The sequence below is a fragment of the Ptychodera flava genome, chromosome 18, assembly GCF_041260155.1.
Source record: "Ptychodera flava strain L36383 chromosome 18, AS_Pfla_20210202, whole genome shotgun sequence".
NCBI lineage: Eukaryota > Metazoa > Hemichordata > Enteropneusta > Ptychoderidae > Ptychodera > Ptychodera flava.
In genome coordinates this window covers 34909750-34926032 of record NC_091945.1, presented here as the reverse complement: position 1 = coordinate 34926032, position 16283 = coordinate 34909750, and the positions used below count along the sequence as shown (strand labels likewise).

Here is a 16283-nt window from a genome sequence, read left to right as displayed (position 1 = left end):
TTAAAAGTGTACAGACTACTTATCTCAGCTGGGACGGCAAAGCTCCAGTCTCAGAGTTGTAACAGTCAGTCGGATGAATGAACAGTCCTTTGGCTTGCAGGCTTGAAGCTGCACAAAGTCCACAGTATAAATCCAGCGTTGACAGTGAAGGTCTTGAAAAGTCTTGAGAATGACTACTGCTGGAGTTTAGTAACACACAAGAGACACGATCCCAAAAGTCTGACTGGAAGCTGTGCACGTCCCTTTTATAAAGGCATATAAGAACAATCTAGAACTTTTATTGACATGCTAATTACTGTTCTAAAATTATCTCCCTTACACAACTAATCAACTTTCCAGAAGATTCCAAACATGACTAATTGAATTCAAGGTTGTGAGGTCATCAAGGGCAGTGACCTTGGGAATGTTCTAGACTAATTGAACTCAGGTCATGATGAGTGTGGGGGAAATGACCTACATAACAGTATATATGTATGAGTGTGTGGGTAATGATGACACAATAGCTGGAAATATTACATGCTTGGAAATACTGAAGTATGTAATGCAGTAAGTCAGATTTGTTAATAAACTTCAAATGATTTCAAAGGTCTGCAACAGTGGGTCATGTTCAGTCTTGAAACATATCCACGTTAAGATAGACATTTAATACATAGCCTCTACAGTGTTGCTATCTTACTTTTGTTTACCATTTTGTTTTTACAACTTGAGAACAATTAATCATAAGAACTCATAAAAATAATAATCATAAAAAATGAGAGATGTTATTCGACAATGATGAATAAAAGCAATCATGAAAGTCATGTCCGATCCAAAAGTTTCCAATGAGAAATGCTACTACATCTATTGAACTTACCTGAAGTATCCGATATGATGAGAGAAGCCTTACACTACACATGTGGGGCTTTCTCTATTCAACGTAAGTTTGTAGAAATTAAACATTATTATAGTATCAGCCAAACAAGTATCTCGTCAGTGAAGACTGCTTCCCAAAATGCAATAAATATTGTGGATCTAATAGCTATGATATATAATTCACCCTTTCACGGACGAGACGACCATGGCCATAAAATCGCAGTGAATTGATGAGACTGTATAATGTTAGATGTTATTTCGGCCACTCGTTTTGTATATCACATTGCTTTATGAAATGTCCCCCTTCATATGTACAATCACTTTGTACACTTGGAACACTGATGACTAGTTGGTTGTTTCTGGTACCAGACGAGGCACTGGAAGGCCGCCATAAATTATTGCAATCTTATCTGTTGCAGCTTGAGTACAAACTTTATGTTCCAATTGCACCTAGAGGCACCTAGAGCCAGGTGGCATTGCTAATTCCGTCACAAAAGTCCGCTTTGACCATCAAGGAGAGAATTCTTCACACAGAGTGACATTTAATCAGAGTCCGTGGAAAGTGGAGTACAAAATGCATTTTTGTTCATGGCTTATTGAAAGTGAAAAATGTCGCAATAGGAATTCAAAGGAATATATTATCTTGCTGAAGATTACAAGGGTTTGGAATAAACAGTGGCCCGTAGGATTTATGGTAAAATCTATCGTTTTCATTAAGAACAACGAAGAAATATGACACATAACAGTATTTTGCAGTCAGAGAATTCCAGAGTGTTCGCTGGTATAAATATCACACAAATCATTCATTTAAGCAATTTTTGTGTCTCTTCTTATCAAGGGGCCTGCATTCATACCAATAAAACATGCTGATGCATACATACCCAAATTACTGTTTCGTAAAATACAATCATTCAGCCCTCTCTGACTTAAAAACCTCAAACTAATTTTGTGTATAATGCGTGTGAGCGCGTATCTGGATATTCAATTATCAGGGTTGTAGGTAAAAATATAACCTCTCATATAATTATGTCATGTCGACCACGCGTCCGTGGCTAATGCGAACCACATGCCATTATTGAGATTTGTCATATTGACAACAACCGCTGATATGGTTCTGTCGTAGGAAAAAGCATTTGATCGATTCGTACCATCAACAGCTTGTGTGTGACAGATACGTCAGGATTGACAAGGAAATTCATTAATGTTATCAAGCGATCTTGTTTCGTGGAGTCATACTGAACAATTTTCTTTGTCTTTTTGCCATTTAACTGTTCTGAGCAGCAGAAGCGCGCATATTTGGATGGACTATATAGGTTGCAATTTTGGCACAGATCAGAAACAATCCAGATACGATTGTGGCGTAAAAAGACTGGCAGAAGCTGACAGATACTGACTGACAGCGTTAGGTTGAAGGTCACGAGTAAGATATGGAAAGATGATTACAAGCTGTTTGGTCTTTGCCATAAACGACCCACGTTTCTTCAACATTTCAATTCATATAGATTATTTAGGATTTTCACATTGTGCCATCACAATTGATGAAGTGATGGTCGGTAGACAAGAGAGAATATAAACGGCTGTAAAGTGCGCCTTGTAGTTGTTATTATATTCAATTGACAGTTTATGTGCGGCACGTTTTGTCATTGACGTAAAGTGAAACACGTGGTGTTGTATGCTGTTTTCATCTCTGATTGATATAATTTGATTCCATACAGGATAATTACATTTAGAGAAAAGTGTATTTACAATCCAAATTGAAAAATAAACAAACGTCAAAATGCAACGGGGTTAATCATATGAAAGGTACTATACCACAGAGACTTCCGTTAATCGTTTGAAATCAATCTTCTGTCATGTAGGATGCAATAAATCATTTTATTTCAAATATCCGCTACCACTGACAGCCATAAACTTTTCAATAAATAAAGATCCAAGTAGACGTTCATGTAAGATGGCATAGCCTTGGGCGAATCCCTTGTGTAGACCCAGCATTAGCAATAATTACAATGCTCAGTGGTGCGCAGATTTCAGTAACATGAGCTTACAAGTAATTGTTTTCTAGAATCTCGAGAGAAATGACACTTCAAGCTTTAGGTAGAAATATCTGAACTTACATTTGACGCTGAGAAATGTGTGATTAATATAATCTGAGGATTTTGTTCTATCCTTTCAAGACTGAACGAAGAGACATTTTTTCTTTGAAATCAGTTAATGAGAATCGACGATGTTCAACATGCACATTTTACGCTTATTGTGTCTTTATGGACGTAGTATTCGGCCATAATTATTAATTCATATAATTGCTATGGTTATATAGACTGAGATTTTGTTATATATTTGTTGCTGTTGGAGAATGTTCTCAGTCACCTAATTTGCATATCTGTGCATATCGTTCGCCAACTGTTTTTTTTCCAATGTATAGACATGATCGAACCCCAATGTCACGGAATATGCATATTGGTGAACTGTTTGACGCTCAACTTTTGTCGAATCATTGTATTTGAAATTCACATTTGGGTATGAGGCGCTGATCGACTTCATGTACGCTGTATTGAACCATAGACCCTCTCGCTCTAAGGTTTATGATTGAACGTAGAACTGACAGCATTCCTTGATTTCACACAGATACAAAGATAGTTCTTTAAACGCTGAAAGACAATGGATGTATGGGTGAAGAATAGTTGACATAACCTTTGGATACTTAGTAAAAGGGTCTTCCCGGGCCCTCTAGCTATGTGCTTTTTTCCGTACTCCTGGTGATTCCTCGGGTTACTGGTGATCAATGTTAATCGCTGTCTGCAGTTGTGAAAAATCTTCACTTTTCGCCGTTTTCATGTACATCTGTTCCAAAAGTCGGAGGGTAAACCTATTACCTATATAACAAATTACTTCCGTGGTACGATAAACCATTTCCCTGGCATATTAGCCCTGATCGAAATTTTGTCACGTTTTTTCAGAGCTTGCAACTTACAATACACAACATATGTAAAGCGATCGTTTCTTATTCCAGTCAACTCCTCACATTTACTTTGTTGTCTCTGCCGGTGAAATAAAACTTTATTATGCGACCGATACTAAAATTTTTATGACTACGATGGAAAATCAGTATCGATTGTCCTGTTTGACTTTTTAAATGAAGCTGTACAGTTCCTCTTAAGTAGCTTCAGGTGGTATAGTATTGAAGATATTGATGGGAACGCAGGAAAATCTCAAACTCCCAATTGTTCAATTCGACTTTTCATGTCATAAACATTTTTGGAATGCATTACAAAATGATTAGAATATCTCGACCAGTAAAGATTTCAAACATCTTTTATCAGACTAACAACGATCTTTACATTGCCCACTTACACGTAAGTGGTTGATGGTCTAATGCAAGTAAAAGAAAAAGTTTGTATGTGGGATGTTGCACTATGACAGAAACCGCTGTGAAAATTACCCTTTAATGGCAATGCGGGTGGAATAGAGCCATTACTTCCCTGTCGAGCATGGCATCACAGATTCTCGGCTTAAGACGGTCTGTGATTATCATTCCATATATCTTTACAACCCCGCGTTTCCAGATTAGCATCGCTTGTTTTCGTTCTGGTCATATTTATAGCTATAATGAAACACGAGTAAGAGGCAAATATTGCCACGCGGAAAGCTTAGGGGAATATTTCTGTAATCCATTTTAGCTTGTGGACTTGTTGTGGCACGTTCAAGTTGAAATTTAAATTGCTGTCGACAGATTGTGTATCATCAAGACAGACAGGCCAATGATTCGTAATGTGCTGCACCCAAAGGAATGACTCTTTGCCTTCTCCATCAATCTTTCCATGGGAAATTAATTTGAACGTCTCAAATCTCTCGTGTTTAGTAGGCTCTGTGCATCTGGATCGCTTTGTTCATCGCAGATAAACGGATACAGATTTAAGCGTCTGTGCATTTCTGGAGCTTTTACTAGTTTCGTTTCAGTCATCTATGAATTTTTAGAAAAGTATTCCGCATTGCTAACATTTCTGGTAAATGCAGATTTCACACATAACAGAGCAGTAACAAACATCATGAATGTTAAAATTTGCCGATTGTACGATTGTATGAATACCCTTATCGAGGCAAACCATAACATGTCTGCGTTGCGCTCTCTTCAAGCTGTGAAATAAATGAAAACTGCATTTTTTTGCGGGCTGATCAAAATTTGATATTAAAATGATTTATATTCCCAGCATAACTGAATGGGGATATTAAGTCAGTGAGTGTATATGAAATGCAACAACCTTGCGCGCATCGATTTAACCTTCAATTGCACAAAGATATTGGCAGCAATTTCGAATACGTTTAAATGTGTCGAAATCACAAACAGCTCGGAAACAAGGAAATGGAAAAGGGCACGCAGATGCGTGACATGTTGTGCTGGTAGACCGTAAATCGTCTCGTCTTATTAGCGATGTCTACGGGCACGTAAAGTTTGTCATATATTTGACGATTACAAGCTCTCTTTGTCCCTGGGCAGCTTTGGTAAAACATGACCAAACACAGCACAATCTTAGGAAATTTTGCTCGAAATTGGATCGGTATATGTGATACTCTAAACCGACACAAATTTCAATCATTGTATATACTTGCGGTCCTACGACACAATTTTATACAGTTTCATAGGATAGGTAAATTTTGTAAACAGTACACGCTTGTTACAATATCTTAAATAGCCAAATATCAATATTGGCAAGACTAACCTAAAACAGGATATGTCTTTTCGGCTTTGCTCTGACCATTACGAGTTGGTTATCTATTCTATTACATGATCAATTTTCAATCACCTTGCGATGGCTATATCTACCATCGTAGCCGTTAATATTTATGCTAAACTGTTGAGTTGAAAGTAATATTTTAAACTTGTCATCGTTTTCATCATAAGCTACTGGTCAGTTTTCTTGCAATCAAGTGATGTATGTTGGATTTTATGATATCCCGAGGGTACCAGCACTTTCTTTGGCGTTCATGTTCATGAATTTCGTCAATTGAATTCAAATGCAATATATGATGTTTCTACGCTAATTTACACAACTGACTGAACGTGTTTATAGGATTTATCGAAATTTTGAACTTTTCAGTCGTGATGAAATTAAATTTGATCCATGTTGTCAATTCCCCGCCTCATCACTCACAGGGCCGTTGTAACTATCTTCCGCCTGATTAAGTTCCATAGGGAGAGTTGGCGGTAACCGAGCAACCAGGCCACTCTCGCTCCAAGGGTTTAGGATGCCTTCAGGGTAATGTACATAACACTTTTAGTACCCGTGTGATCTACTTTGGGAACTTAAAGTTCGTACAATTGTCTGAAATGGAGAGTTTCACAAGTACGTGGCTAAAATTTGTAATTCATAGTTAGCTAGAGTGTCTACAGGTACAATATAATATGCATTGATTTCGCATCGCTGAACCGTTAGACAAGAACCTTGAACAGTAAAGTGCATTCGACAGGCATGGGAACGGATTATTTGCTTGATTGTAGTTCCAGTTTTTCAAATAGTCGAAGGCAACACTATTTTTCCAGAAACTGGATTTTGCAGTCTGTTTATTTTTTCAATGACAGAAATTTGCATACCCAGGTATTATTAGCTCGATACATAATAAGTGATTACGGATGGCCGGCGCATACGGGATAGATTTCCATATTTTTATAATATTAGATTTGCATCTGATTTTCTGATGAAGTGAATCAATCCTAACATAGTTGTTTTCATTTAGCTTTTAAATAAGTCGTGTAATAAGTTCTCACATATCCATGGGCTGTAATATCGTATTCCATTCCAGGTTTACCTAGATTCTGATTACACATGATTTCGAATGGCACCTGGTATTTCCGTAGGCTTCTTTCATATATATTGGTCCCTGACAGCTATGTCACAATGAGAAATGAAATTTAGTCTGTGTATGTAAATGTCAAAGGGGCAGAGTTTCAATGTATTTTGATGGCGTAACACTATATCTCTAGGTTGATAAGTGGCCAAGATATCCATAGATAACCATTAGAGACATGGAAGATAGAGTTGAATCATATGCAGGAAGCTCAACAATACATGTACAGTTCAATATTTAGAACACCGTCATCGTCATGCCAGAAACAATCTTATCGTACTGCACTGAGACGAAATCTATTTTTTTTCAATCTGTTTCAATGCAATGAACAACGTTGATCGAAACGCTTTCCGGCGACATTCAAGGCGGTAGAAAACATGCTACTAGCATTGGAACAAGGCAATTAATGGCCACTTTTCCTGTCATTTTGGTGAAATTGATCCAATACCGCCAATGCATTGATGGACAACTCAATTACATATTGAAACGTTCCGCAATTATCCTATCTGTCTTCCGAGAAAATGAACAATTAAATAAAAGATTACCTTTCGAGAAATTAATCAACCTCTTTAACGTCCAGCTCATAGCATGTAATGTATTCTAGGATGTTCAAGTTTGTAACTTTGTACTGCAACATTTGTTGAAAGTTTCATCCGGAGATCTTAACTTCCGGTTGACAATTTAGTTCTTTATGTATATATGTGTTTATCATACGCCATTGATTAAAGATGAGAGAGTAGGCAAACGTGTTAGTCCGATGTTTTCGCCCAATAAATGTATGTTGCAATTAAGGGATTCGCCCCTCTTCCATACACCGTACTCTAACATGAAGGATTGTGCCAGTGTTGCCACATGATTAGCGCACCGGACCCTTAGTGGCCATTTATACGACTGAGCTCGGTTTTATTTTCTTACCATTATATTTTCAAGTAGGTGATTTTCCTGGCAGAAACGTGCATCAATAAATGGTTTGCTTCTCCAAGTGTGGAGGCGTAGATTGCCCATCGATACGACTAATCAGTTAGAAAATTGTGTTTATTCTCCGTGTAAGTTTCCTCTGAAATGGATCGTCTTACCGTTGAGTTCTTCAAGACATGATTGTTAACTCTTCCTTCATACGGACTCAATATCTCCTTGTCACACTTTCCTCCGTGATGTCTGAAAGACGCAGCTATTCAGCTTAGCCTCTACTGCGATCATTCATTTTTAAGTTACGAGCAAACCTTATAAGTACGATGGCCACGGGAAAATATATTTGTCATTCATTATATTAAATATTAAATTTTCAATTATTTTTCAGTAATCGTCATAATTGCATCGGCTGACGAAGTTCGAGAAATAATGCTGCATGCATTTGATCATGGCATGATCAATGGTGAATATGCTTTCTTCAACATTGAACTTTACCGTGACCCGAAGTATGGTGAATATCCATGGAAAAGGAATGATGACAGGGACGAGGATGCTAAGAAAGCATACGAGGCTCTAATGACAGTGACTTTGCTTCAACCCTCAAGTCCCGAATACATGGAGTTCTCGAACGAGGTGAAAAGCCGAGCAAAGGCAGATTACAACTTCACGTACGAGGATGATGTGGTAAGCTGAGGGCCAAAATATCTTTTCAAGGCATCTACGTCGAATAGTTTGTACTTGGGAAATGTTTACATTGCAAGTTTTGATGCTGCCTTTAGAGAAACATAGCAGAGTGCTAAGCATTGCGCATGTTTTCAATTGGCTTGGGTAAATTCATAGGCCGTGTACCTCGACTTACTGATTCGTGAAGTCATTCGACAAATACACAACGTTGCAACAGTGTAAACAGTCCTACGGTCACTGCCTCTAACAGCTAAACGCTAATCTGCGAACAAGCCAAGATATCAGAAGTAGGGCGTCCTTAAGCGTGGCAAATGGGTTGCCAGTGAAGGACATGTAGATGAATATTTATAAAACTTTAATATGTTTTTTGAACACGAGCGATTGTCTTGCACTACTTGTGAAACTACAAACCCATAAAGTTTAACGATTCGATTCTGTGCATTGTTTGCGAGAATATCTGACTTTTATTACAGACATTTTATCACGACTAATTGTAGAAGGCTAAACAAATCATTTCGTGCTGTAAAACATCAGAGGATGGCAGTTAATGTATCATCTCTCGTGTTCGAGTCCAGTACGGAATGCACGAGTGTAAAATCGATGGGGCACACAAAAGGTGGACTTCATTCCAGATTAATAGTGTTACATGTGTTACATTACGTATCCATTTCCTCTTTCATATTACATCGGCGCCGTTTGTAGACTTAGGAGCTCGTCATCAACAACCACTGAAATTTGCACGGAATCTTTAATCGTCAGAAATTGCCAAAAAGCCATTTTATCGATTGAAGATGTTCAAGCTGACATCAGAAACATAGCCTTCCTTTATCAACTCCTTGACTCTGCCATATGTCTACTCTAAAATTTGATTAAGAGCCTGACAGTGATTGTCTTATCGAGATCATTATTTACACAAGAACCATGTGATAGATAACCTCGATAAAAGTTATTGATTTTTTCCATTTTCCTGCGGAAACAACATAAGATAATTGAGCAGAAACCAGCACATTAACGAGAGAGAGAGAGAGAGAGAGAGAGAGAGAGAGAGAGAGAGAGAGAGAGAGAGAGAGAGAGAGAGAGAGAGAGAGAGAGAGAGAGAGAGAGAGAGAGAGAGAGAGAGAGAGAGAGAGAGAGAGAGAGAGAGAGAGAGAGAGAGAGAGAGAGAGAGAGAGAGAGAGAGAGAGAGAGACAGACAGACAGACAGACAGACAGACAGACAGACAGACAGACAGAGGGGTGACAGACCGACAGACAGAGAAAGAGAGAGACAGAGAGATACAGAGAGAGACTCACAAACAACATGAAGACAAAGTGAAATGGAGGAGAGCGTAGGTCATAAAGTCGGATCATCGCGTTAGAAGAGCTGATGGAAAATTTCCACTCATCAGTTCACCTTTTCTCCGAATTAAGAAAGGAAAGGGGTTAGTACAAATCAAGTGGCAGGTGGAGTAGACTCTATCATTGTCTGTTACGTAAATTATTCAACCTAAAGCAAATCAAGGATGTTCTGTTTCAAAGGCTTTATAAAAATTCACATCATCATTCTGTTTAAGCGTTCTATGATGTCAGAAACCTTTCACTGAAAAGATTTAATTACTAGTTCTTATTCTTTCAATGATATCCTCCAAAGCAAGATTTTCACATTGTTATCGTATCGTTGCTTTGACTTTGCATGTAACAAGTCACTGAGGAGGGATGTACTTGGCAGTGACACTGACAGATGGGTAAGGAGAGACAGGAGAACACAGCTAATCGGAACACCTTGAGGTTGGCTTTCATTCTGCTGAAGGCTGTAATTTAACGTTAATAGGCATCCCGGATGGCGTGTTTGTCCCATTATAGTACTAAAATGCTAATGAATGCACACCACTGAAAGACCTAATATAGCACCAATAAAATTGTTGACCACTTTCCAAGGTTGTCAGATGACTCATAACTGGACAGTAAGCCTTTCCAGTACACGTTACAATCGAGCGCAAACTGCGTGTTGTGGATTTTCGTTCAAGAGCTCCCCAAGGACAGTCATCTGCAGTCACGCAGCTTTCAAGGCATCAATGATTTGAGTCATTAGAAACATGTATGCAATCAATTATATCGGACAGTGGGTAAAACTAATTAGGTTAATCGTACATGGACGAGACCCGTCAATGAGTGATGATTTTATCTCTATATTACAAACCATTCCTGTTGTATGCGTCGAGAATAATGTGCGCGATTTCGAGACATATACACAACAATGTTCGTGTAGGTTATAAGTGAATGCATAACATCTACATGCAGTTATTAAAGATGGATAAAAATAAAATAGTGATGGATTTTGAACAAGATTGTTAATCGTCTACTGTCATGTATATTCATCCATCGTTTTTCTTGATCTCCTGCAGAACTTAACCAATTTTTAAAACTTGTCAACGCTATACTTTGCACGACTTGAACAGAATCGACCTTACTGGAAAAAGACCCGGGGATATTCAAAGGACTATTGCACTGATCGATCGAAGCGCCATGTATAAAAGCACGCTAGAACAGGTGTTAGTGAACTAAACGACAAATGCAATTCATTTTATCGACACTGAAGTTCAATTCTGTCAACTAGCACTTGTTTTCCAGACGGCTAGATGATAATAAGTTGACGATGTGATGATATCGGCTGCGCTATCTCTTGGACTGAGGTCAAAATGAAACGATTCAAATGCATGGCTTTAGGACTTGATAAAAAGTAGATAAGAATTGTATATTTGTGGGTTGCTAGAGTGATTACACATATTTTCGAGAACAGCCGTTACGAAGGCCATGGACACAAGCAAATGGCGTCCCCCTATCTATGGAGAGGTATCAATAAGACCACTATAATTATGCTTATTTATGCAGATTATATGCAAATTAGCTAAGATGGCTGAGAATTGTCACTAATCTCTGCTTTACCAGTTGTTTTGGTTTCCAAACGTAATAATGTAAAAATGCAGTTTTCAACAAATATAACTTCCCTTTAATACTTGTACGAAGGTGATCCTATTAACGTGACAATTTCAATAATGTATTATTCTTCAGTGGGGCACAACTCAAACGGACATGTGAAAAATCTCAAACAAATGTGCGAAAACTGTGCACATCGTGATTTAAGCTGTTCGATGCCTTGAAAATCGCCGATAAAATTCTAGTTTTCAAGAATTTACTTTAATAGAATGAGAAGGGGAACTTTGTTTCAATCCCAGTTTGATATGTACGAAAAGTAGAAGACATGTCCGGTGCTAGTCTTTTTGTAGTATGGATATCAAATGATTCTGTAATATGAAAACGTACATGTAAGCTTATAGGCTATCTTTGGTAAATCCTCCGTTGAGTCAACAGTGTTTTTGATCTTTACTGATTTTTTTATTATCTTGCAGGTGAATAACTTTGTTGGAGCATTTCATGATGCCGTCATCCTGTACGCGCTGGCGTTGAACGAAACCTTAGCTGCGGGTGGAGATCCACGCGATGGAATCGAGGTCACGCGAAGAATGTGGAACCGGACTTTCAAAGGCATGTAGCTAATGACATTGTTCTTTACTTACAAGTGAATAATTATCCATTGCCATGTCTTAATGCTGTTCGTGATCTTTTGGTTACTTTCCCGAGCTAAGCCACAAGTTTCTGTGTTCCATTAAATATGAATCATGTACACTTCAGATTGTTTGTGCTTTACGGACAGGCAGCGTCGGCTTTTCAAAGTGCTTGATAACCAAAAGTACGCTTGACAAGCTTTCTCATGTGTAATTATTTGTGTGTGTCAATGAATTCGGCTTCAAGAAGAGCTTAAAGCATTAGTAGCTCTGTGTTTTACATCATTTGATGATTTAAGTTCTAAATTAGAGCATTTCATGTCTTTGTACACATTTATACGTAGAGTAACGTGTATCTACTTTTTATTGGCCATCTAAATATTTATTGATTAAACTCTGACATTAAACATGACTTCTCTGAATATGGCCGCCAAGTTGATGTGCGAGCCGGGATTGCGAAATCATATCATGCATACTGCAAAACTGCAAATAACAGACAATGATAAATCGACACTTACTAACAGTTCCGTGGTAAATTCCGAAGTTGCTATGCAGCAAAGGCATAATGATTCCACTGACAATCACTGTTTTAAAAATGACCATTAAATATTTGAATCTACCCAATTGTAATGCACTAACATGCCACTAAAGGGAGACACATCACCATTTACACAGCTTATATGGCATAAAGAGTGTAAGTAAAAGGAAGTGTGTGTAAAATGGAACGACACCTCCTGAAAGACAAAATGCAATAGATGCCATTACTTTACTTGAACCAAGTGCAATAACTTATACGGCTATCAAATACTGTGTCTAAGAATTTACCATCGTGTTTGTATACAGTAGTTTTGTGCATACATATAGCAACCCTGAATTTAAATTTAGGGCAGATCGCCGAGAGGGATATGAAGAAATGATGGACTTCCCCTGAGAGTACAGCTTCTAAATTTGGAATGTGTATGTACGATCATACATAACTCATAAGTGTTTTTAAAAATACATTTTCATATATGCAGGGATCACAGGCAATGTAACAATCGACGACAATGGCGACCGGGATGCAGATTACTCATTGCTTGACATGACCGATCCAGGGAGGGGAACGTTCGAGGTGAGAGGTCACTTCTAAGTACAAAATAGTTTTTGAGGTTATTAGATGCCAAGACAAATTGAAATTTTCTACTCTGTCAACTTTTTACACCAGTTTATTGTGAAGGCATTGTCTTCTTGTTAAATTTCTGGACTAGTATAATTTATCCCGCTAAACAAAACTTCTTCCCTTGAACAAATCTAAAGAACCTTGATTTCATGACATGTTTTTCTATCACCGCTATCCCGAGGCTCACTTTAAGATAAAGACACTCTGTAGTGCTTTTGAAGATTCCAAGACAAACATAAGTTGTTCAATAGAGTGGGCTGCGTATTAATACCGATATTTGATATCATTAACTTTATTGCATCTGTGAAACTTTCTGGGGCTTTCGTCCATCCACAGACATCGCAAGGACAAAATCGTGTTTCAACAAGTCTGTTTGATCATGCCTGTTTTACAAGGAAATAGTCAAAAGATGTAACAAATCAAGGCGCCTTACCAGACCTATCGGAGACAGAATTGCATAAGTTTCCTTGCTTATGTGGTCCAAGTTATATAAAGCCATATTCCGGTGTGAACAGCAAGATATTTACTATCGTCAAGAGTCAACTCAATAAATATAAAACTACTACATACCATCTTTCAAAGCCAGATGAATAATTTAGGACCCCTGTAAGCTTATTGTTGATGCTAAAAGTTAACAAGTATATCGTTGATTTGTCGTTTTATAACAACTCGCAAAAGTAAAACTAAACTAGAATATCCCTGACTGTATCGATGATGTGCCGACAAGCAATTCCTGTTCAGTAAAACTTGCAACAGAGTGTTAATTTCCTGCTAAAATAAGAAAATGAAACGTTGTCCACTTTAAGAAAACACGATGTTTAATTATTTATTTATCGTTGCGCCTGCATGCTTACAAATGAGCTGAATAACTACGTGAACATACAAATGCTTTGATATCAAGATATCAAAATTGCACGCACATATCTTCAATCATACTTTAAGCAAACTACGAAGCCATGTTAAGGATACAATTAAAATGAACGTCAGAAAATGAAAGCTATGTTTGCTTTTCATTTGAATATGAATCTTTATGTTTTAAGCCCGACTACAACGGATTATCAGTGTTTTCTTAACCTGGCGCCATTGCGTAATCGGTACGTTTGATAAAGCCGAATCTTCAAAAACGTATTTTTATTGGCTCTTCTATGTATAGGTCGGTTTGTAGTGGTATTGCACTGGCTTGCTGCAAGAATCCAATGATACGGATACTTTGAATTGAATGCAATGACGTGACATTGAATGGCAGCCACAAATGTTTCGACGTGAATTCCCGTAATTTATACAATTGTAGGGTCGTTTCCCACAGCAAGGAAGCAAGCGTACATGAAGTTACCAAACAAAATCTGTCAGCTCAGTATTCCCGACCGCGGGTCATCCGGGTACTCGCGGTTTTTTACGTCATTTTTGCGTCACAGCACCGTGAAGGGGTTCGGATTTTTCAACCACCAAAACAATATTTAAAGTTTCAATATACTTAAATGACATAACTTTTAGTTCTGCTTTTTTCTATACAATTTCTGTGTCATTCGCTCTTCTGTATCGCCTGATCTCTCATTCACCGCCCTCGTATGCGTTTCACCTACTGACGTCACTCCGCATTCGAGAATTGCGACCGTAATATTCGAATGATGAATAGTTTTGCATTAATCATTTGCAAAGTATTTCTATTGTTTGAAAAATTTACATAGATTTCGTCTGGGATTTAACTTTGATAAAACACAGCTTACACAGTGCTGCATTATATTTTGTATACTCTCTCACAAAACGAATATATATTGCTCAACAATCAAAAATTAAGTGCTTGAAAAATATAAGACGTAAATTCTCGATGGGATTCGACTCACAAAGTACGGCACTCAGTCACTTAGCAAAAATATCATAGTCAAAACCGCTCGGCTGAATCCCTACCCTTATAAAGAGTGGTTCGATAACTGAGCTATAGCTGTTACAATTTTTTTGACTGCTACCTCTTCATACGCTGTGGATGTAACTGTTCATGTACGCATATTTCATATGAATTACATTTTTGCTTTCCTCTCACCAAATGGTACTTTTTCTACTAATAATGCGTCGCCATTAATGTTCGAAACGTGACGTGTTGCTCAAAGTGCCTGGAAAATTTGAACTATACCATCTAACATTCACTTGACTGATTATATCTTACGAATACCTTTCCCTTCTAGGTCGTATTGAATTACTACGGCGACCGTAAAGTTGTTGAGAAAGTAGCAGATATTCACTGGCCAGGTGGCGCTACGGGGCCTCCTCCAGACGTTCCAGTTTGTGGCTTTCAAAATGAGAAGTGTCCCCCCGAAGGTAATCAATATCGACATGAGAGTTTGAATGTAATTCATTTTGTCTTTTGGAGATTCAGAAGTGCTTGGCTAACACAGCGTGTGGCAACGTATCACTCGCAACAATACCACCGATCGTTACTGTGTGTAGGTAGATAATGTCCGAAAAACATGGTTTGAAAATGAAACTTTGCCAGCTGGAAGTAGATAGCAGTCTGTGATATTAAAATAGGACAGGCTTGGTATTTTTCAAGATTCCATCGTAAGAACAAATGCTCTTCTATGATAAGCTACAAAGTGTACTTATCTCTTGTTAAAGTATCTATCTGATTTACAAAAAACGACACAATCAGGTATGTCGCCATTGCATTGTGTTCACGGTTGAAGACCCCCACTGGTTGTTAAGATGACTTCACAAATAAGTTACATCCTAGTGTTCGTAACTCCAAAGAGACATTAGAAATTAAACCCCTGACGTTTGAAAATCATTTGTTTCCAAAGAATGATTTTGATATTGATTACGGTAAGTGCTAACTGATGAATTGTACACAAAATGGAGTGAAAATAGGCGATGTCATTGCCATTATTGTTGATTGCATTTGCAGAGGATGGGTTTCGTACTTTGAACTGAAGAAAACGAAGGTATTTTGTCGATGTTGTTTTATTATTAGACAACGTCGTGGGCACTAGCTTGTAAAAAGCGAATGAACCATAACAGTGATTGTTGTTACAATTTCGCAGATGCTCGTTAAGGTTGGATATAAAAGGACATGTTTCTCAAACCCAAATTGCTTTTTGTGACGTCAGTGAAGTGGCTGCCTGACAGTTTGATTGTTGTAAATAATGACATGTAATCTATCATCAAAAGTACGTTCGTTCGCATTGCACATTTGGAGAAATCATGACGCTGGCTATCGCGACCTTTAGATGTATGTCCCCGGTCTAGTCATTTCAATCTCACATTGGCTCGATAGAATCGGTCATTAGTCTATT

At 37.9% G+C, this 16283-nt stretch overlaps 1 protein-coding gene across 6 annotated transcripts in view; it reads left to right on the top strand.

Moving 5' to 3' along the window:
• LOC139117471 (atrial natriuretic peptide receptor 1-like) overlaps positions 1-16283 on the top strand; it is a 174735-nt gene that overhangs the window by 133534 nt on the left and 24918 nt on the right. For all 6 annotated transcript variants that reach the window (XM_070680603.1, XM_070680599.1, XM_070680602.1 and 3 more), the window contains exons 2-5: positions 7997-8292; positions 11682-11817; positions 12854-12948; positions 15180-15312. In XM_070680603.1, the coding sequence (XP_070536704.1) occupies positions 7997-8292; positions 11682-11817; positions 12854-12948; positions 15180-15312 (660 nt within the window). The remainder of the gene's footprint in view (positions 1-7996; positions 8293-11681; positions 11818-12853; positions 12949-15179; positions 15313-16283) is intronic.